At 46.7% G+C, this 22,200-nt stretch overlaps 1 protein-coding gene across 3 annotated transcripts in view; it reads right to left on the bottom strand.

Annotated features, from left to right (window-relative positions):
- The window catches only part of LOC136632488 (nicotinamide N-methyltransferase-like), a 103,196-nt gene that overhangs the window by 17,531 nt on the left and 63,465 nt on the right, over nt 1-22,200 (bottom strand). The window contains exons 2-4 of one of the 3 annotated variants that reach the window (XR_010793176.1): nt 18,453-18,660; nt 13,114-16,422; nt 12,642-12,823 (exon numbers count right to left, since the gene is read on the bottom strand). Coding sequence is in view for 1 of the 3 variants with exons in the window: in XM_066607416.1 (XP_066463513.1) it covers nt 16,002-16,422; nt 18,453-18,660 (629 nt within the window). In the remaining 2 variants the exon portion in view is untranslated. Of the gene's footprint in view, nt 1-12,037; nt 16,423-18,452; nt 18,661-22,200 lie in introns of those variants that run through there. The other 2 variants (XR_010793175.1, XM_066607416.1) reach the window with 2 other exon arrangements.

Raw genomic sequence — 22,200 nt, 5'->3', positions numbered from 1 at the left:
TGTGAACGCTCCAATCCAGTATCTCGAATAACTGTGGTAATTTCTAACATGAGAGATATTACATGCCGACCAGTGCTGATCCCCAGGCTCAGGGTCAGACTCGGTTCCAGCCTCTACCTGGTTGACCCAATGTGCCATCAGTTACAGTTCCTTTCATCGCTCCAAAGACTGGATGAACCACGAAGAAATTCCACAGGCCAAAATTGGCGCAGTTGCACCCCCCCTCCCAGGACCTCGGCCTCTGCCCACACCTTCAGCAATCATGGGCATAAAGCGGGCTCGGATGGTAGTACTGCTGTGAAAGTCTCATTAAATCAGTTACGGTTGCTTTCATCGCTGCAAAGACAGGATGAACCACAAAGAAGTTCCATAGGCCAAACCTGGTGCAGTTGCATCCCCCCCAGAACGTCGGCCTCTGCCCACACCCTCAGCAATCATGGGCATAAAGCGGACTCGCATGCTAGTACTGTTGTGAACGTCTCATTAATTCTGTTACGCTTCTTTTGATTGGTGCAAACCAGTGTCTCAGAGAGCAAATACATGTCGCTCAGTGCTGATCCCCAGACCCCAAGCAGGAGGAGGAGGTGGCATAATAAGCCTGAGAAATGGTGACCGAGGTAGGACCAGCAATCCTCTGTGTGGGAAGTACATGACCGGGCCCAGGGTCAGGCTGGGTCCCAGCCTCCACCTTGTGTGACCCAAGGTACCGTGAGTTACATAGCTATGGGAAACCCATGTGTCCCCACACAATTCATTCTGCATATGCTTCAGATAGCTGAACAACACAGTGGGAAAGCAGTATGCACTCTGCACCCTACACAAATCATTCAATGTATTTGTGCCACATAGCTAAAACACAGCTATGGGTAACCTTTGTGCACCCACAGCATAGGCAAGCCCCTCAAACCCAGGGACAGTATTAAATAGAAACACAGGGACAGTATTAAATAGAAACACAGGGACAGTATTAAATATGAAGAAATCAGAGTACCCAAACATGGCAGAGTTTCACCCCACCCAGGACCTCGGCTTCTGCCCTCACTTCTGCCCAATTCATTCTGTGCATGTGTCAGATAGCTGAACACCGCAATGGGAAAGCCATCTGTACCCTACCCAAGTCATTCAGTGTATTTGTGCCACATAGCTAAAACACCGCCCAAATTCATTCTGTGCATGTGTCAGATAGCTGAACAACGCCATGGGAAAGCCTTTGTGCACCCACAGTATAGGCAAACCCATCAAACCTTTCTGTATCAATAGTATAGGCGAACTCCTGAAACATTTCTGTAGCAAGAGTATAGGCGAACCACTGAAACATTTCTGTAGCAATAGTATAGGCAAACCCATCAAACCTTTTTGTAGCAATAGTATAAGCAAACCCCTGGAACATTGCTGTAGCAAGAGCATAGCCGAACACCGGAAGAACATATCTGTGGCGAGTGTATAGGCGGATCCCAGAAAACTCTCTGTAGCAAGTGTATAGGCGAACCCCTGAAACATTTCTGTAGCAATAGTATAGGCGAACCCCGGAAGAACATTTCTGTAGCAAGAGTATAAGCAAACCCCTTAAACCTTTCTGTAGCAATAGTATAAGCAAACCCCTGAAACATTTGTGTGCTAAGAGTATAGGCGGTCCCCTGAAAACTGGTGTACCAAGAATATAGGCGTACCCTTGAAACATTAGGGTATCTAGAGTATAGGTGAACACCTGAAAAATTTGTTTACCAAGAGTATAGGCGAAGGACAGAAAAAATAATTGTCTAAGAGTATAGGTGAATGCCTGAAAAATTGGTATACCAAAAGTACAAGTGTACCCCTGAAATTTGGTTTATCTCGAGGGCAGGTGAAAGCCATAAACATTTTTTACAGATAGAGGTTCTTGTTGCTTTATTTGTAACAGAGTCTGGAGGCAGCCCTCCAAAAAAATGTATTTAAACAGAGCCTTTTGGCCCACTGAATAATTGGCAGTTCGACGTGATGACATGCTGTTTTAGGAGGAGGAGTAAGACCTGAAAGGGATAGACCAAGCTACTTTGTTTTGGGGTTAGAAAGAGGATGCATATTTTTCCTGTTGCAGCTAAAAGAATCTTTAGGATCTGCTGCTTTCCGCCGATGAAGAAGTGAAGTCTGGGAAAATCCAGCCTTTGTTCATCTTTATGAGTGTAAGCATGTCGGCGCTGGCAGTTGACAGGTGGGTACACTTATGCATGATGATCCCCCAGCAGTAAACACCCTCTCTAATAAGATACTAGTGGCAGAGTAGGCCAGCACCTCCAGGGTGTACAGCGCAAGTTTGTGCCACATGTCCAGTTCTGACACCCAATAGTTGTATGGAGCAGAGGCATCATGGAGGACGGTGGTACGGTCGGCTTTGTACTCCCTCACTTTTTTTTTACAGTGCTCCCTCCGACTCAGCCTTGACTGGGGAGTGGTGACACAGTCAGCCTGGGGAGCAAGAAAACTGGCATAGGCCTTGGAGAGTGTCCCCCTGCCGGTACTGGACATGCTGCCTGATCCCTGTGCCTCCCCTGCTAGTTGGCCCTCTGAGCTACATCTACCGCTAGCGCTGTCAGATGGGAACTTTTGCATCAGTTTTTCCACCAGGGCCCTATGGTATAACATCATTCTCATGCCCCTTTCCTCTTTGGGAATGGGAATTGAAAGGTCCTCCTTATACCATGGGTCTAGAAGAGTGTACACCCAGTAATCCGTGTTGGTCAGAATGCATCTAATGCGAGTGTCACTGAAAGGGCAGCCTAACATGAAGTCAGCCATGTGTGCCAGGGTACCAGTACGCAACACATCACTGTCCTCACTAGGAGGATGACTATCATGATCCTCCTCTTCAGCCTATACACACTGAACAAATGAGAGGCAAGCAGCATGGGTACCCTCTGCAGTGTGGGCAGCAGTCTCTTCCCCCTCCTCCTCCAACTTCCCCTCCTACAAAACACGCTGAGGTACTGACCTGTGGGTGGTCTGGCTATCAAGCGACATACTGTCATCCCCCGTCTCCTGTTCTAACCACAAAGCATTGGCCTTTATGCTTAGTAGCGAACTTCTCAGCAGGTAAAGCAGTGGGATGGTAACGCTAATGATGGCCACATTTGGGTAGACTCCTCAAAGTTTCCGAGGACCTGACAGATGTCTGCCATCCATGCCCACTCCTCTGTGAAGAGCTGCGGAGGCTGACTACCACTTGGCCGGCCATGTTGCAGCTCGTATTCAACAATTGCTCTATGCTACTCGTAAAGCCTGGCCAACATGTGCAGCATAGAATTCCAGCGCACAGGCATGCCGCACAGCAGTCTGTGCTCTGGCAGCTGAATCCGATGTGGGTGGCAGCATCCATGGTGGAGTTGCGGAAATTTGCGCACACGCAGCGCACCTTGCCGAGCAGGTCAGGCAAGTAGGGGTAGTTTTTCAGAAACCGCTGAACCACCAGATTGAAGACGTGGGCCAGGCATGGCATGTGTGTGAGGCTGCCAAGCTGCAGAGCTGCCGCAAGTTACGGCCGTTGCCACACACGACCATGCCCGTTTGGAGGCTTGGCGGCGAAAGCCAGAGGCTGGTCTGCTCTGTCAAACCCTGTAACAGCTGTGGCACAGTGTGCCTCTTGTCACCTAAGCTGATTAGTTTCAGCATGGCTTGCTGACGCTTCCCCACCGCTGTGCTGCCGAATGCTGGCCACGTGCTCACACTTCTTAATTGAGAGGTGGCGGAGGGGTTTGGAGGAGGTGGCATAATATGCCGGAAAAACCATCACCGAGGTAGGACGTGAGCCGTCCCAGGGTCTGACTCAGTCCCAGCCTACACCAAGTTCACCCAATGTGCTGTCAGGGAGATGTAGTGTCACTGCCAGCCAGCACTTTTCCATGTGTCCACGTGTTCGTCGTTAACTGGACCTTCCCAGTTACCACGGTGTTGAGAGCAGGTTTATGTTGCGGGAGATGTGCTGGTTGAAGGCGGGGTCGGAGCACTGGGAAAAATTGTGGCAACTGTTTTTGAAAGCCTCCATTTCAACTAGCCTGTATGGCAGCATCTCCAGGCTGAGTAATTTGGCAATGTGCACGTTTAATGATTGTGCATGCGGGTGGGTAGCGGCGTATCTCCGCTTTCGCTCCAATGCTTGTGTTAGCGACAGCTGAACGCTGCACTGGGAAAAAATTGCTGGAGGCAGTGGAGGACAGCAGAGATGAGAGTCTGGGTGCTCGTGCCTGCATCCTGGGAGGGGAATTGGATATGTGTGGCAGTTTGTGGAACAGGGAAAAAGGCAGTGGTGTGACCCGGAGGCGGTGAATGGCCTTTGTTCCACATCGTTGGGGGCTTGGCCATCATATGCCTGCACATACTGGTGGTGGTGAGGCTGGTAGTGGTGGCTCCCCGGCTGATCTTGGTGCGGCACAGGTTGCACACCACTGTTCACCGGCCGTCCATGCTCACACCAAAAAACATGCACACCTTTAAACACCTAGCCCTCTGCACCGAGGCTTGCCACAGGGGGTGCTGTGGGGAAACAGTTGGGGGATTCTTAGCTCTGGCCCTGCCTCTCCCCCTGGCACCCCACTGCCTCTTTCAACCTGTCCTGCTGCATTTGCCTCCCCCTCTGAAGCCCTGTCCTCAGTAAGCTTAGCAAACCAGGTGGGGTCAGTCACCTCATTGTCCAGCAGCTCTCCCTCTGAATCATCTGTGCGCTTCTCCCTCGGACTTCCTGCCCTTACAACAACCTAACTGAGAGACAACTGTGTCTCATCATGTTTTTCTTTTTCATTTATACTCTGCATTCTGCAATATATATGTTAATAAAAAAATCGAATTAAAAAAAAACTGTGTCTCATCATCCTCATCTACAAAAAGCTCTTGAGACAGTTGCCGGAAGTCCCCAGCCTCATCACCCGGTAAATTTCGAAATGTTCGGCAACGGTCACGACAAACAAATCAGTTGGGTGAGGAACCATTTTTCCCACTCAGGGCAGGGACCCCAGAACAGTTCCTGGGACTCTGCTGCGCAGAATCTGTAATTTTCATAAAGTGACGAGGCTGGGAGGAAGGAGAAGCAGCCAGAGGATTCAGAGGTGCAGTCCCTAGCCTGGTAGGAGTGGACTGCGTGGATGACTGGAGGTCCGATACATTGCTGGACGCGTTATCCGCGATCCATGACAGGACCTGCTCGCACTGCTGTGCTTGTAATAGAGGTCTAGCACGTGGACCCGCAAATTGTGAGATGAAGCTGGGGAGCTGAGAGACGCAGCGCTCTCCTAATCACTCAGCAGCCGGCTCTGATTCACCCCACCCAGGACATCGGCCTGTGGCCACACCCTCACTTGAACGCCCACGTCAATGTCCAGGTCCTCGACCCTTGCCCTTACTCGTCATCATGTTAGATAAAGAATAGAGCAGGGCCCAAATAAATTAACCCACTGTATAGCACTGAGAACTGGGGCTAATTCACCGCACACAGAGACTTGTTGATACCAGAGAATCAATGCTGTGACAGAAAAAATTAAACCGCTGTCTTGCGCTGATACCTAGGGGTAATTTACCACTCACAGAGACTTGTAGATAAGAGAGGCTGTATGAAGTGGCAGAAAAGGGTAATCCAGTGGATAGTGCTGGTAAGTACTTCACCGCACACTAGGAAATGGTATTGCTCTGCACAGGGGCAGAAAACTATTAACCCAGTGGATAGTGCTGCTAATAACTGCGGCTAATTCACTGCACACAAGGCAAGGGTATTGTGAGATGCTCTGCACAGCGGCAGAAAACTATTAACCCAGTGGATAATCCTGCTGATAATTGCAGCTACTTCACCGCACACAAGGCAATGGTATTGTGAGATGCTCTGCACAGGGGCAGAAAACTATCAACCCAGTGGATAGTGCTGATAACTGCGGCTACTTCACCGCACACAAGACAAGGGTATTGTGAGATGCTCTGCACTGCCCCAGAAATAATTAGTGGACTGTTTAGTGATGAGAACTCTGGCTAATTGATTGCATACAGCAAATAGGAGATGTGAAATGCTCTGCACTGCCCCAGAAAAAATTAGCGGACTGTTTAGCGATGAGAACTCTGTCTAATTGACTGCACACAGCAAATAGGAGATGTGAAATTCTGTGCACTGCCCCAGAAATAATTAGCGGACAGTTTAGTGATGAGAACTCTGGCTAATTCACTGCACACAGCAAATGGGACATGTGAAATGCTCTTCACTGCCCCAGAAATAATTAGCGGACAGATTAGCAATGAGAACTACTGCTCCCAGCCAGCCACAACTGTAATGCGCGCGATGAGGAGTAGCCCTAAGAAGGGACCGTTGGGGTTCTTGAAGAGAGAATCCCGGCTGTAACACTTTCCCTGTATAAGCATCAGCACTTTCCCTAACCACTACCAGCATGCATCTGTGGCGAGCTGCGGGTGGGACCAGTTTAAGTACTGGGCGGTCACCTGATCTGCCCAGCCACTCACTACTGGGGGTGGGGGGTGGGGGCTGGCACGTCACAGGAGGAAGTGGTAATGCCTTCCCTTCATGTTTATTGGCTAGAAAATAGCGCTAAACATGCGGGGAAGGGAAATGAAATCAACTCGAGTACCGCATGGTGTTCGTCTTGAGTAACGAACATCTCGAGTACCTTAATACTTGAACGAGTAACAAGCTCGGAAGAGCATGCGCGCTTATCTCTAGTCAGGATCCCTGCCTAACTGCACCCTACACTAGCACTTTCCCTATCTCAGCAGCAGCTCTTTACCTAACCTCTGCCAGCATGCGTCTGAGGCGAGCTGCATGCGGCATCAGCTTAAGTATTCGGCGGTCACCTAATCCCGCCAGCCACTCACTGCTGTAGACTTGCAGAGGGCTGGCACGTCTCAGCAGGAAGGGGTAATTCCTTCCCCGTATGTTTATTGGCTAAAAAATAGCGCTAAACATACAGGGAAGGGAAAGGAAAATGACTCGAGTACTGCATGGAAAAAATTAGCGGACTGTTTAGCGATGAGAACTCTGTCTAATTGACTGCACACAGCAAATGGGAGATGTGAAATGCTCTGCACTGCCCCATAAATAATTAGCAGACAGTTTAGCAATGAGAGCTCTGGCTAATTCACTGTACATAGCAAATGGGAGATGTGAAATGTTCTGCACAGGCCTAGCTGCTTGAAAAACAAAATTGGTAGACTACTGCTCCCAGCCAGCCAAAAAGGTAATGCACACAATGAGGAGTAGCCCTAAGAAGGACTGTTGGGTTCTTAATGTCAGGATTTGAGATGAGTGAGCACTGAAATGCTTGGGTGCTTGGTACTCGAGTCAAACTTTTCATAATGCTCGAGAGCTCATTTCGAGTAACAAACCCCATTAAAGTCAATTTGGGACTTGAGCATTTTTGTATGGGACTGATGCTCCGCATAGGGGATGATTTGTGAAACACCAGAAAACCTCAGAAAGTCATGGAAACACCACAGAAATGGATAGGGAAGGGCAGGGGCAGCATACATGACTGCATCTAAGGCTCCCCAATCCCACTATTAAGCCAAAATGGGGGCAAGAGCCTGGCTGTCACCCTCCTAACAATTTACTTGGGACAGACCATAAGCAGCAAGGCATACGCGCTGGCACATCTTAGCTAAGCACCACACTATCTGCAACCAAGGACAATCACTGCCTGCAGGTTAAATGCTGGCATTGCTGTCCAACGCCCCGCATGACCCTGCGTTCACAGCGCACACAAAATTTTCCCTGCGCAGTGCTCAGCTGGCCGCATGCCACATGCTCACTTCATAGCCACACCACCCTCATGTCTATTTATAAGTGCGTCTGCGATGAGGGGGAACCGGAGACACACACTGCAAAAGGTTGGCAGGGCCAGGCAGCGACCCACTTTGACATTGCTGATGAGAATTGATGATAAATTGACGTCCAATCATAATTCCAAAACCGTGCCACCTCCGTCACAAAATTGTTAAGGGCCTCAGGTGCCAGCAGTTCTACACATCTCCACAATGCAACAGCACATACTAACACCAAAGATTGGTTTGAAGCAGGAGGTGTCGCAAAAGTAGCTACCACAGGTATATAGTGACCCTGTGAAAGTCTCATGAAAACCGTTCGCTTCCTGTGAACGCTCCAGTCCAGTATCTCGCATAATTGTGGCAATTTGTAGCACAAGAGATAATTCATGCCGACCAACGCTGATCCCCAGACCGCAAGCAGGAGGAGGAGGTGGCATAATAAGCCTGAGAAAGCATGACCGATATAGGACCTGCAATACTCTGTGTGACTCAAGGTGCCATGAGTTACATAGCAATGGGAAATCCATGTGTCCCCACGCGATTCATTCTGTGTAGGTGTCAGATAGCTGAACACCGCAATGGGAATGCCTTCTACGCCCTACCCAAGTCATTCAGTGTATTTGTGGCAGATGGCAGATGGCTAAAACACCGCAATGAGAAATCTTTGTGCACCCACACCATAGGCGAGCCTATGAAACTCAAAGACAGTATTGCACATGAAGAAATCAGAGTGCCCAAACATGGCAGAGTTTCACCCCACCCAGGACCTCGGCCCATACTTCTGCCCTAGTCATTCAGTGTATTTGTGCCAGATATGTAAAACACCGCAATATGAAAGCCTCCTGCACCCTACCAGAATCAGTCAGTGTATTTGTGTCTTTCTGTACCCAAAGCATAGGCGAGACCCTGCAACCCAAGGAAAGTATTAACAAGAAGCAATTACAGTGCCCAAACATGGCAGAGTTTCACCCCACCAAGGACCTCGGCCCATACTTCTGCCCTAGTCATTCAATGTATTTCTGCCAGATAGGTAAAACACCACAATGGAAAAGCCATCTGCGCCCTATCCAAGTCAGTCAGTGTATATGTGCCAGACAAGTAAATGTTACCCGTGTCCGCTCATAGTTAATTTTGCCAGCATACCTTGTTCTGTCCAGACAAGCCAGGGTTAACAGCTCCTGTGCCTTTCAGTCAGGTTATTTACCCAGCTATCTGTCTGAGAGGTGTGCTGGTGATTGACAGGTCTATCTACCTATTGGCTGCTCCCGCCTTCCTATAATATCCAGCTCTGGCTGCCTTGGAGTTGCCGATTATTGTTTAGTGTCTGCTGGTTAGTCTAGCTACTCTGACCTGCTGGTAATCTGGCCCTGGCACTTGGTGCCATTCCTTTTGTCTGCTAGCTCATCTGCCTTTTTTGGTATCCTGCTTCTGTCAGCTTGTCCGCCAGACCTCACTGTTATCAGCCAGGGCTTTACCATCTGTATCTGTCCTGTTTGTATTGTTCATGTTGGTTCTTGTCATCTGCCTTCGCTGTCGGTGCTAGTGGGTAGTAGTCTCTTGCATAGGTACGGCGATCCCTGCCTGTCCTCCCCTGGGAAGCGTAGGGTCAGAGTTGGCGGCGTGGACGTTTCCACCATCAGGGCTATCTCCAGGGAGGAACAGTGACGTGGGTGAAGATTAGGGAGCCCCGTGCGTACCTAGGCACCCTACTAGTACTGTAACGGTAAAACTATGCAATGGGAAGTCTTTGTGCACCCACAGCATAGGCGAGCCCCTGGAACCCAATGAAAGTATTAAACATGAAGCAATTACAGTGCCCAAATATGGAAGAGTTTCACCCTGCCCAGGAACTCGGCCTCTGCACACACCCTCAGCAATCATGGGTATAAAGCAAACTCGGATGCTAGTACAGCTATGAACATATCCTTAATTCAGTTACACTTCTTTTGATTCAGTGCATTCATGCCAGATAGGTAAGACACTGCAATGGGAAGTCTTTGTGCACCCACAGCATAGGCAAGCCCATGAAACTCAAAAACAGTATTACACATGAAGCAATCAGAGTGCCCACACATGGCAGAGTTTCACCCTGCCAAGGACCTTGGCCCACACTTCTGCCCTAGTCATTCTGTGTATTTCTGCCAGACAGCTGAACACCGCTATGGGAAATCTTTGTGCACGCTCAGCATAGGCGAACCCCCCAAACCTTTCTGTAGCAAGTGTACAGGCAAACCCCCAAACCTCTAAGTATCCAGTGTATAGGCAAACCCCTCAAACCTTTCAGTAGCAAGTGTATAGGCGGACACACGAAACATTTCTGTAGCAAAAGTATAGGCGAACCCCTGAAAATTTTATGTTGCAAGAGTATAGGCGAACCCCTCAAAACTTTATTTAGCAAGTGTATAGGTGAAGCCCCCCAAACCTCTTAGTAAGAAGTGTATGGGCGGACGCCTGAAACATTTCTGTTGCAAGAATATAGGCAAACCCCTCAAACTTTTCAGTAGCAAGTGTATAGGTGGACACATGAAACATTTCTAGAGCAAGGGTTAGGGCGAATCACGGAAACACTTCAGTTGCAAAAGTTTAGGCGAACCCCTCAAACATTGGTGTACCAAGAGTATAGGCGAACACCTGAAAAAAATTGTTTGCCAAGAGTATAGGCAAAGGCAGGAAAAATTAGTTGCCTAAGACTTTAGGCAAGGGCCTAAAAAATTGGTGTACCCCTTAAAAATTGCTTAACCCCAAGGGCAGGTGAAAGCCATAAACATTTTTTAAAGATGCAGCTTGTTGTTGCTTCATTTTTAACATAGCCCGGAGGAAGCCCTCCGAAAACATTGGTGTTAACAGAGCCTTTTGGCCTGCTGAAAAATTGGCGGTTCAGCGTGATGATATGCTGTTTTAGGAGGAGGAGGAGGAGGAGTAAGTTCCGAAAAGGATAGACCAAGCTACTTCTCCCTATTTTCGGGGTTACAGAGAGGTTGCATATTTCTCCTGTTGCAGCTAAAAGAATCATTAAGTTCCGCTGCTTTCCACTGGTGGAGAAGATAAGTCCGGGGAAATCCAGCCTTTGCTCATCTTTATGAGTGTAAGCAAGTCGGCGCTTGCAGTTGACAGGCGGGTATGCTTATCCGTGATGATTCCCTTAGCTGCACTAAACACCCTCTCTGACAAGACGCTAGCGGCAGGGCAGGCCAACATCTCCAGGGCGTACAGCGCAAGTTAATGCCACGTGTCCAGCTTTGACACCCAATAGTTGTATGGAGCAGAGGGATCACGGAGGATGGTGGTACAATCGGCTATGTACTCCCTTACCATCCTATTACATTGCTCCCTCCGACTCAGCCTTGACTAGGGAGTAGTGACACAGTCTTGCTGGGGAGCCATAAAACAGGCAAAGGCCTTAAAGAGTGTTTCCCTGCCTGCGCTGGACATGTTGCCTGATCCCTGCACCTCCCCTGCTAGTTGGCCCTCAGAACTGCGTCTTCTGCTGCTAGCGCTGTCAGATGGGAACCTTAGCTTCCCTTTTTCTACCAGGGCCCTGCGGTATTGCATCACTCTCGTACCCCTTTCCTCTTCGGGAATGAGAGTGGAAAGGTTCTCCTTATAATGTGTGTCGAGAAGGGTGTACACCCAGTAATCTGTGTTGGCCAGAATGCGTCTAACTTGAGGGTCACAGGAAAGGCAGCCTAACATGAAGTCAGCCATGTGTGCCAGGGTCCCAGTACGCAACACATCGCTGTCCTCACTAGGAAGATGACTTCCAGGATCCTCCTCCTCTTCAGCCCATACACGCTGAACAGATGAGAGGCAAGCAGCATGGGTGCCCTCTGCAGTGTGGCCATCAGTCTCTTCCCCCTCCTACTCTTCCTCGTCCTCCTCCGCCTCCAAAACGCGCTGAGATATAAACATGAGGGTGGTCTGGCTATCAAGCGAGATACTGTCATCCCCCGTCTCCTGTTGTAACCGAAAAGCGTCGGCCTTTGTGCTTAGCATTGAACTTCTCAGCAGGCAAAGCAACTGGATGGTAACGATAATGATGGCCACATTGCCGCTCACCTTTTGGATAGACTCTTCAAAGTTTCCGAGGACCTGGTGACGTGCATTTATTTTTGGTCCACGGCGTAATCAATAGGAATGTTTATACCCTTCCAGATTTATGTTTAGAGTTTGTGCATGCACAGAAGAACTTGACAACGAGACGGACTGTCAGTGTAGAAAGTCTTCCTGACTCTGTTTATTAGTAGGCGTAAAGCATCTTTTATAGCATTAAGGGTTAATTGCCCTTTATGGGCAACAGTAAGCAATACGTGGTTGGAAATCAAAGCATTGGATTGGGTGGTCAAAATATGGTCTTTTTGCATCTGGTCTTGCGTGAGTTGCTGTCGTCACCATCTTTCTGAGTTCGATGGAGGGGGCCGGGGCGGGAATGAGCAATGTGTCGTCAAATAACGCCTGAGGGGTATGTGCGGGTAAAAAGTGTGCCCTGAGGTTATGAGCGTGTGTTTCAATCAAGCTGCATATTCTGATAGTGGTTAGTAGTACAGGCATATCCCATTCTATTCTACTGGCTCAGATAGTGAAATAGACATTTCACCTTGCATAGACATATATATATATATATATATATATATATATATATATATATCCTCCACAACCCCCCTCCCCCCTTGAAACTGTCTGTTTTACTAACTGTCCCTAGACTACCCCGCAGTCATCAACGGTTGACCCTCCTCGACGTCCCAGATCGAGGCAGGCCCTTTGAGCCAGCCAAGGCAAGCTTTCCGAGTCTACCACAGAGTTTTTCATTGCCCTTGCGACTGGACCACAGCTAGCCTGAGTCCCCCGTAGCCACTCACTCGTTCCAAGGAGGGTCATCTGGCCCTAAGGCTGGAGTGTGTTGTAGACAGGGGTCAGAGGCTTCAAGGGGGTGTGAGGCTTGTTCACATTCTCCGAGGACACGTTCAGTAGGTTCATGGTGGGAGCAGCACTGGCAGCAGCGGTTTCACAGGTCCTCTGGATACAGGGATTACACAGCAAGCTACAATGATAAAGACAATTAATGCACACAGGACAGCGATCCCTACTTGGGCCCTGGTACCATGGGTCCTAGCTGGTCAGCAATTCCCTGTAATGCATCTCTGGTGTAATTCACAAATCTCTGTTGGTTATAATAGATATAGTTTAACCAATCTACATATTTTCTAACTATGACAATGGTATATAACGACTCCCATCCTGCCTTAACCTGATCCCTGGCCTTGTATTTATATGGTACCCCCCTAGGCACCCCTATGGCATCTAGGTTCACATGAGGGTCAAAGCTACTACCTGGGGTCTCGGCTTCTCTTTTTGTTCGTTGTGGGGGTTAGTTCTCTGCGGCATTGTCAGGTAGTATGTGCAAGGGCATTAAGGCTTTTCCGAGGGCACATTTCTAGTCCAGTCCCCTTCGAGTATGGTGCGTATCTTCCCGTCACCACACACCCAATAGACATCTCCTAGGGACTGGACTTGTTTCCGTGGTGGGGTGCCATCCTTCCAAACAACCCAGTACCCATCTGTGAAGTTCCCTAGGAATCTACCATTGCCATCATTAACAAAGCAGGCGTAGTCTCCTGGGTATATCACAATCCCCTCTCCTGGGTGTAGTACTTTAGAAATAATGGGGTACTCTTCCTTCCATCTTTTACAGCCTGTCCTATTGGTGGTGGTGTTAGTATAGAGGCTGAGAGAACAGGGAAGGACCGTCGTATTTGGGCTCAAAGGGGTGTTTTCTAGCAATTTCCTTCACATAGACCCAATCTCCAGGGAGCTGGTCATAGGTCCCCGTGTCAGTCTCTGGATCTGGAAGGGAAGTAAACACTCAAGAACATACATTAGTTAAGTGTTTTGTGAGAGCAATAACAGTTTGTCAAGCTACCATGCTGCATCTGGAGTTATCTCGGTAAATACAATCCTAGCCTTGAGATCAACCCAAAAGTACCTCATATGGGCTGTGGCCTATTCTGTCACGTGTGTACCTTCCGGAGAAGAGTACCAAGGGGAGGCACTGGGTCCATGGTCTTCTGAGCTCTGCCATGGCCTTCTGGATCGTGGTTATTAAGGTGCCATTTAAACTTTCTGCTCTACCTGTTACGGTACCAGTGGGGTGCTTAGGTACACACGGCGCGGGGTTCCCTAATCTACCCCACGCCACTGGCCCTTCCTGGAGATAGCCCTGATGGTGGACACAAGCAAGAGACAACTACCCACTAGCACCGACAGGAAAGGCAGAAGACAAGAATCAACATGAAACAATACAAACAGAACAGAGGCAGATGGTAAGGCCTGGCTGATAACAGTGAGGTCTAGCAGACAAGCTGACTGAAGCAGGACACCAAACGAGGCAGAGAGGCTAGACGACTGAGATAATGACACAAAGTACCAGAGACAGATTATCAGCAGGGCAGAGTAGCTGGGCAACTCAGCAGACACTGAAAACTGAAAATAAAAACAAGGTCTAGCAGACAGGAAAATTAGAACAATAATCGTCAATTCCCAACCAGCATGAGCTGGATCTTATAGGGAGGCGGGAGGAGCCGATAGGTGGATAGACCTGTCAATCACCAGCACACATCTCAGACACCTAGCAGGGTAATTAACCTGACTGGGAGGCACAGGAGATGTTAACCCTGGCTCGTCTGGACAGAACAAGCTTGTGCTGGCAAGGCTAACTATGAGCAGACAGGCATAACACTACCACTGCTTTGTAAATGGTATGGAGAATAAAAGGCCACTTCTATCCCCAACACTTTCATTACTTTCTGCATTGCTTCTCCCATGGAGGGAGTCCCTTGGTCACTCTCAGCTGTCTCTGGTACTCTGTACCTGTATTCCACCTCAGAGGTCAGTTTTTGTTGGTGGCGTTTGTGGGCTGGTATGTCAGACTGGCTACCCTGAGAACAGGTCTAGGCAGACCAGACCAAACTTGTACCTGCCCACCCTTGGCAGTTGGAAGTAGTCTACTTGAAGACACTGGATTGGGTAGTCAGGCGAGGGGTGCACTGCATGGGAGCTTATACAGACTTGCCCACGTTGTTCTGTGCACAAATCAGGCAGCACTGTGTGTGTGGCTACCATGACGCTAAATCCTGGTGCAGACCAGTGACTAGCGGCCACAGCTGTTTGTGACAGGTGTGTATTTTCTTGGGGGGCCGAAGCCATGGCCATGGCAGGATAGGGGACTGTGGGAGACAAGGTTTGTTGGATACCATCCATTTATCACCAGGTGTCTCTTTACCCCTCTTTAGTCGCCTTTGCAAAATCTGGGTTATCTAATGACTGATCAACATGACTGAATCCCCGGTCTCCTGGGCCATTAGCTAGTGCATAGTCATGTCTATCAATCTTAAGAAGCAGGCAGGACATACTGATCTCCTCAAGGAAAATACACAGTTCGAAGCTAAATATTTACCTTTATTACCATATTGATGTAATGCAAATAGCCATAAGTCATACAATACCCCGTGATGTCTCAGATGATGACTTGATATACCAGGGCTATTATCAGTCCAAATAAATTCTCCAAAAACAAGTTTTAATAACATCCAACCAACTAATTGTTAGTTTTGTCCGCATCACAGACTCCGGTGGCAGGTACCTCAGGATCTAAGAAGAGGCCAAGTACATAAAAGTACATCACGCAGCCCCCTTTACCTGTAAAGGGAATCCGTGACCTCATTTATGCTGCTCTGCCATAGAGCAGCATCAAGTAGTCGCAAACGCTGATTCCAGCAGTGTGTCTGTAATTTGTGAATATCCTATAATTTAGTTAAACTCACAGTTTAATCATAGCAGCATCATGCCACAACTATAAAACAGGAGTCAGATGTATTCATTAGATGCAGGTTTCTCCCACTGAAGATTGATAGCTTTCCCCCTATGCACAGTAAAAGGGAGAGGGCTGTCAATCAGTTGCTGGAAGGTGGGGGAACTTACATTTCATGACTATATTGGACTCTTGCTATACAGCACTGGCATCATGCTGCAATGATGAAACTATAAGTTTAAATAAAATTATTGCAGGTTTGAAAATAACAGACACCTTTAGGCACATTAATATAATTGTCTATGAATTCTGTAGGTGAGTTAGATTATACAGGAAGCCCCGGTTTGATTATTAAATTCTATTTGAAAGATTTACATGTGAACTATTAACTGGCATACTTAATTTTAAGTTTCTATTTCTTGTGAGCAGCAATGAATACGGCGCCCTTATAGTCAATAAGGTCACTCACAACTTTTGACTCCTTAACCTTACAGCAATCAATAACAAAGCCTTCTCCAACTAGAGCTTTCCTGGCAAAATCCTCATCATATCTGAGAACATGGAGCTTATCTTTCCCAACTGTAAAATATGTTGTGTCTATCACTCCAAATAATAGGAGGTGTCCTCCAGTATTCAGCATCCTTGAGAACTTCCCGACATTTCTCCTGTAATCATCATGGTCTTTGCAGATAACATCTAGAAAAGAAACACTGATAATACAATCGGCTGGTGGTAGGTCCAGCGGTTCTATTATATTCTCTTTCTCAAAGTCACATTTAATTAGATGTTGAATTGCTGATCTCATTTTTTCTTCTTTGTCCTGTAACTGGTCTCTGAAAGAAATGGGAAAAATGAAGAAAGTAATTATCCCACAGTCAACATCACTATGGGCATTATAGCTCAGCAGTTAGTACTACGTATATATCAGTAATCTGTAGATTTTTGGCTTCCAGTACTGGTAGAAAGACTTGAAGTCCCACAAGACCAGTGTACTAAGTGTCAGGCTTATACTTAATGAAAACAAAGATCTGGTACCGTGTTAGCCAGTAGAGCAAAATGTGATTGTTCTCAGCAAGAGAAACGACGTAATCTTGTAGATATGATACCTTTTAATGGCTAACAAAAATACATGATGTAATAATAGCGAGCTTTCGTACCAACGCAGGGTACTTCTTCCGGCTTAAATGGATTGGATCTGAAGAGGCATGCATATTTATACACACTTATAACATACATACTTATGACAAGGCACAGATATGGATGTGATTGGTTCGCACGTAAAAGGAATTCTGCAAACCAGAAAACAAACTTTTTTTGTCTAGGCACTGATAGCAGAGTGAAAGTTTTATGGTCTCTAAATTACTGTTGGAGGGGGGGAAAAAGGTCAACAGGCTTGAATTGTTATAAGAGATACACAAACATTTTTAGCTAAATACTGATAAGGGAGTGAAAGTTTATGGTCCCTGAATTACTACAGATAAGACCCCCATCAACAGTAATTCAGGGACCATAAACTTTCACTCCCTTATCAGTATTTAGCTAAAAATGTTTGTGTATCTCTTATAACAATTCAAGCCTGTTGACCTTTTTCCCCCCCTCCAACAGTAATTTAGAGACCATAAAACTTTCACTCTGCTATCAGTGCCTAGACAAAAAAAGTTTGTTTTCTGGTTTGCAGAATTCCTTTTACGTGCGAACCAATCACATCCATATCTGTGCCTTGTCATAAGTATGTATGTTATAAGTGTGTATAAATATGCATGCCTCTTCAGATCCAATCCATTTAAGCCGGAAGAAGTACCCTGCGTTGGTACGAAAGCTCGCTATTATTACATCATGTATTTTTGTTAGCCATTAAAAGGTATCATATCTACAAGATTACGTCGTTTCTCTTGCTGAGAACAATCACATTAGGCTTATACTTATAACTATAGACTAGCATTACAAATGTATTAGCCCCTATTCTTTTTAGTATATTTATTAATGACCGGGTAGAAGAAGTGCACAGTAAAACATCAATATTTGCAGATGAAACAAAACTATGTGCAGTAATTAACAGAAGAGAGGAAAGTGTACAATTGCAAGTGGATCTGGATAAATTGGGAGTTTGGGCAGAAAAGAGTCAAATTAGGCTTAACACTGATAACTATAAGGTTATTCACTTGGGCAGGAAAAAAAGGCCACCAGCACACACTAAATAGGAAACCACTGGGTAAAACTGTCATGAAAAAGGAAGTGAAGACTTTAATTAACTGTAAACTTAACTGCAGCAAACAGTACTAATAATAATAATCTTTATTTGTATAGCGCCAACATATTCCACAGCGCTTACAAAGACAGGGGGAAATACAGAAAGACAAAAGTACAGAAATTACAGAACCACGGTTAAATATAGTAATCAGTTGATGGAAACAGTAGGGATGAGGGTACTGCTCCTACAAGCTTACATACTACAAATAGTGGGGTGATACAAAAGGTAGAGGGGCTGAAGATGTGCACAGTATGGCAAGGTGGAGAGTAGGGATGCTATACACATAAAAAATGGTCAGACGTTCAGCCGTGTGATGGTAGGATCGATATGACTGCAAGGACAGTTGATGGTGGCTAATGGGGATTGCAGCCAATATGTCAGGGAGCATATTATCAATTGGAGAACAGAGGGGTTGGGTTTAGGGGATGTGGTATGCCTCCCTGAAGAGGTACATTTTGAAAGCACCTCTGAAGTTTTGTAAGTCCTCAGGTAGCTGCTGCAAGGCAAATAGGACCATGGGGTGCATAAAAAGAGATCTAGAGGCGCATTTGTACTGTAGCAATGATGACAATGACAGCAGGTTTTCTCCTAATAGTTGATCCAATATTTTACCTGTTTCCCTCTATGTCTACATGAAGCTGTGTAGCATGGCCCCAATTAAATGCACCTGTACGTGTGTCCAGCCATCTTTTCAGCTCCATGATGCATCTGTCACTGGCCTTCAGCACAATAATATGCTTGAAAAACTCACAGGCCGCATACAAATGATGAATCATGGGGCCAAGGCTCAGGTCAATCAAGATTTCTCCTTTAATGAGACCTGTAAAAATAAATTGCAAATATTGAAGCATCTACAGTAAAATGTTTAATCCTCTCCCTCTCTCCCCCCCGCTCCCTCCAGCTGACAGCCGCTACTCACCTCTCCCCCACACCGGCACCCGAACCTTCTGTCTCGAGCGGGGGAGATACTCGCTAAAGGCAATGCTCGCTCCAGCCATTGCCTTTAGCGAGTATACTCGCTCATCTCTAACAGTTAATGAATACAATTATGTACCTTCTATTAAAAGTGGAAAGAAAATTTAAATGCAAAAAATTCAAAAGGAAAGTAGAGGACCAAGAGACACAGATCACAAACTAAAATGCTTTTATACAAATGCATAAAGCATGGTAAAATAATCCACTATTAGAGCTTCTAACACAAGAAAATAAATATAATGTCATAAACATCACGGAAACTTGGTGGGATAATACAAATGATTGCAATACCACGCTTTAAGGATACTACTTATTTATAAGAAACAGACTTAAAAGTAAGGTGTTGCATTTTATGTTATGAAAGCCTACACCTCCACAGAGATTCAAGCTTCAGAGAAACGTAGTTATGTAGATAGCGTTTGGATAGGAATACATGGCAGTAACAACAGAAAGTGATGTCCAGGAGGAGAGCTTCCAAACCTGCTCCAACGAGATTGGAGTCCTTCTTTGCGGCGGGCGGCCGCCCCCCCCCCAGTAATAGCCGGAGATGAAACACTGATTCCCGATCCCCCAGAGACGGAGCATGGTGTCTGCAGCTGGGTAGCGCTGGATGGGGAAGCAGAAGAAAACTCCTCCGGAGGCACAGACAGAGCCATTAGCAGCGCTCAGCAGGACATAGCTCCAATGGGACCTGAGAAAGCAAGGTTAGTACACAAGGGGATGACAGTCAGGGAGCCCCTGCATCTAAGATGGCGCTGACCACGCTATTACAAAACAACAGATCACCCACTAGCAGCTCAGAAAAGCAAAGACAGAAGATGTCTACGGCTGAGGGTGATGAAATTGAAAATGAGCATTCATATGAGAAAAGTGGGGAGGGAGGTCTGATTAACCTTGCAGCTTCCAAAAAACCTGTAACTGAGATATACATAAAAGAAGCAGTAATGGCCCTGAGAGACACCATACAGGCAGATATTTTGGTATTGACCTCAAAAGTAAATTCTTCAGTCCTGGACATTAACAACAAAATAGAAAAAAGTGAAAAGAAAATGGAAGAAATAGTCAACTCGCACAATTCGCTTATTGACGCCCATTACGAGCTGGAAGAAAAAGTCACCAAACTACAGTTGAAACTAACGGATTTAGAAGACAGGAACAGACGCAATAACATTAAAATAAGAAGAATACCCGAGAAAATACCAAACGCAGAAATTCCAAACTACATTACACGATTCATGCAGACTATCCTCCCTAACATGCCAGATCAAGATCTAAAAATAGACAGAGCACACAGATTGCCGCGTCCGAAATTTCCTAAAGAAGCGAACCCCAGAGACGTAATCGCAAGAATCCATTGCTTCCGCACTAAGGAGACTCTCATGAACACAATCAGAAAAATCCAAAATTTACCGAGCCCATATTCTGATCTGCGCTTCTTTACCGACCTATCACAAGCCACATTAGAGGCAAAAAGAAGCTACACAGAAATAGGAGATTTGCCTCCAATACCACCTGTATGCTGACGACACCCAGCTATACACCTCTTCCCGTGACATCTCTGCACCTTTACTCCAAAACATCACCGACTGTCTGTCTGCTGTCTCTAACACCATTTCCTCTCTCTACCTAAAACTAAACCTCTCTAAAACTGAGTTACTGGTATTTCCACCCTCCACTAACCGACCTCCATCTCAGTGTGTGGCGCCACCATAACTCCTAGACAACATGCCCGCTGCCTTGGGGTCATATTCGATTCTGACCTCTCTTTTACCCCCTACATCCAATCTCTCGACCGAACATGTCAGCTGCACCTCAAGAACATCGCAAGAATCCGCTCTTTTCTCACTGTGGACACATTAAAAATGCTTACTGTTGCCCTCATCCACTCCAGGCTCGATTATTGCAACTCGTTGCTGATCGGCCTCCCCTGCACCAGACTCTACCCTCTCCAATCCATCCTAAATGCGGCAGCCAGGCTCATCTTCCTGTCCAGACGCTACTCGGACGCCTCTGCCCTGTGCCAGTCACTGCACTGGCTGCCTGTTAAATACAGAATTCATTTTAAACTCGCTGCCTTCATCCACAAAGCCCTCCACAGCGCAGCACCACCCTATATCGCCTCCGTGATCTCAATCCATCAACCAGCCCGGGCTCTCCGCTCCACTCTCCTCACTCAACTTGCACCCTCTTGGATATTCCAACTACACCGAGTCCCCCCTAATACAGTTATCCAGCAAAAGGGACCCGGGCTGCTGATATGACCTAATCCTTAAGCAGACCTCATGACCTACGGAGTAAGCGACATCATATCTACAACGACATAATGGTTAAGACCGGCAAAGAAAGAACTAGCCAGACCCCTGGCCACCTTTCCACCTTTAAAAATCAAGCGGACCTACAGCGATACTTAAAAAAGAGAATTGCCCATTCTCCTGCAGGAGCCGCTAAAAAGACTCTAACTTATTCAAATGAGGGTGACAATCCTACAGAATCTGAAGCTGAGAGTGATAATGAAACGGAACAGAGCACCTCATTGAAAGCTAATATATCAAAAGAATTCCTGAAGAGTGCCCTTGCACAAGCTATCCAACCAGTCCTCTCAGAACTTAACGTTATTAAAACCGAAATCCTGCATATCGGCAATAGAGTAGAAAAACTTGAAAATTCGTACTCAGATGTTATTACCAGAACAAACAATTTTACAGATCATATTGTACAACAGAGGGACCAAATTGATAGAGCCCTAGTGCTAATAGAAGACCAGGAAAATAGGAGTTGGAGACGCAATATTAGAATAAAAGGCCTGCCGGAGACCTATGTCCCAGACGAACTCAAAAACATAGCACTGGCCATCTTCTCAGACCTGCTGGGAAAGGAGAGAGCGAATGCAATTACAATCGAAAAGATACACAGAGCAGTACGCCCAAAACCAAAACAAGGGGAACCACCACGCGACATAATCTGTGGCCTTCTCTCCTTTGACGATACCCACGCAATCTTATCTGCCTTGAGAGAAAAGGGACAGTCTACCTATAAAGACACTCCGATCCAACTCTACCAAGACTTAGCCCCGTCTACTCTAGCGAAAAGACAGATGAGACCCCTGCTAGAGACCCTCAGAACCAAAAATTTACAATATTCTTGGCTGTTTCCCTCCGGCCTCCTGATTCATAAAGATGGAATCCTGTCCCCCTCGGGCCCTTGCTTGCCGATTGACTCTTTCGTTCTAGCCATTGTGTTCACATTAATATAACTATGTTTAGCTAGTCACATATCTGCACTATGTAGGTGCACAACAAGCTAATTCAAACCTAGAACTTGATACCCATTGACTGTACTGTTTTACCAACTACCCAACCCACTTCCCCGCAAACCTAACCATAGT

Source organism: Eleutherodactylus coqui, chromosome 6 (genome assembly GCF_035609145.1).
Source record: "Eleutherodactylus coqui strain aEleCoq1 chromosome 6, aEleCoq1.hap1, whole genome shotgun sequence".
NCBI lineage: Eukaryota > Metazoa > Chordata > Amphibia > Anura > Eleutherodactylidae > Eleutherodactylus > Eleutherodactylus coqui.
This window is presented reverse-complemented; position numbering and strand designations above follow the sequence as displayed.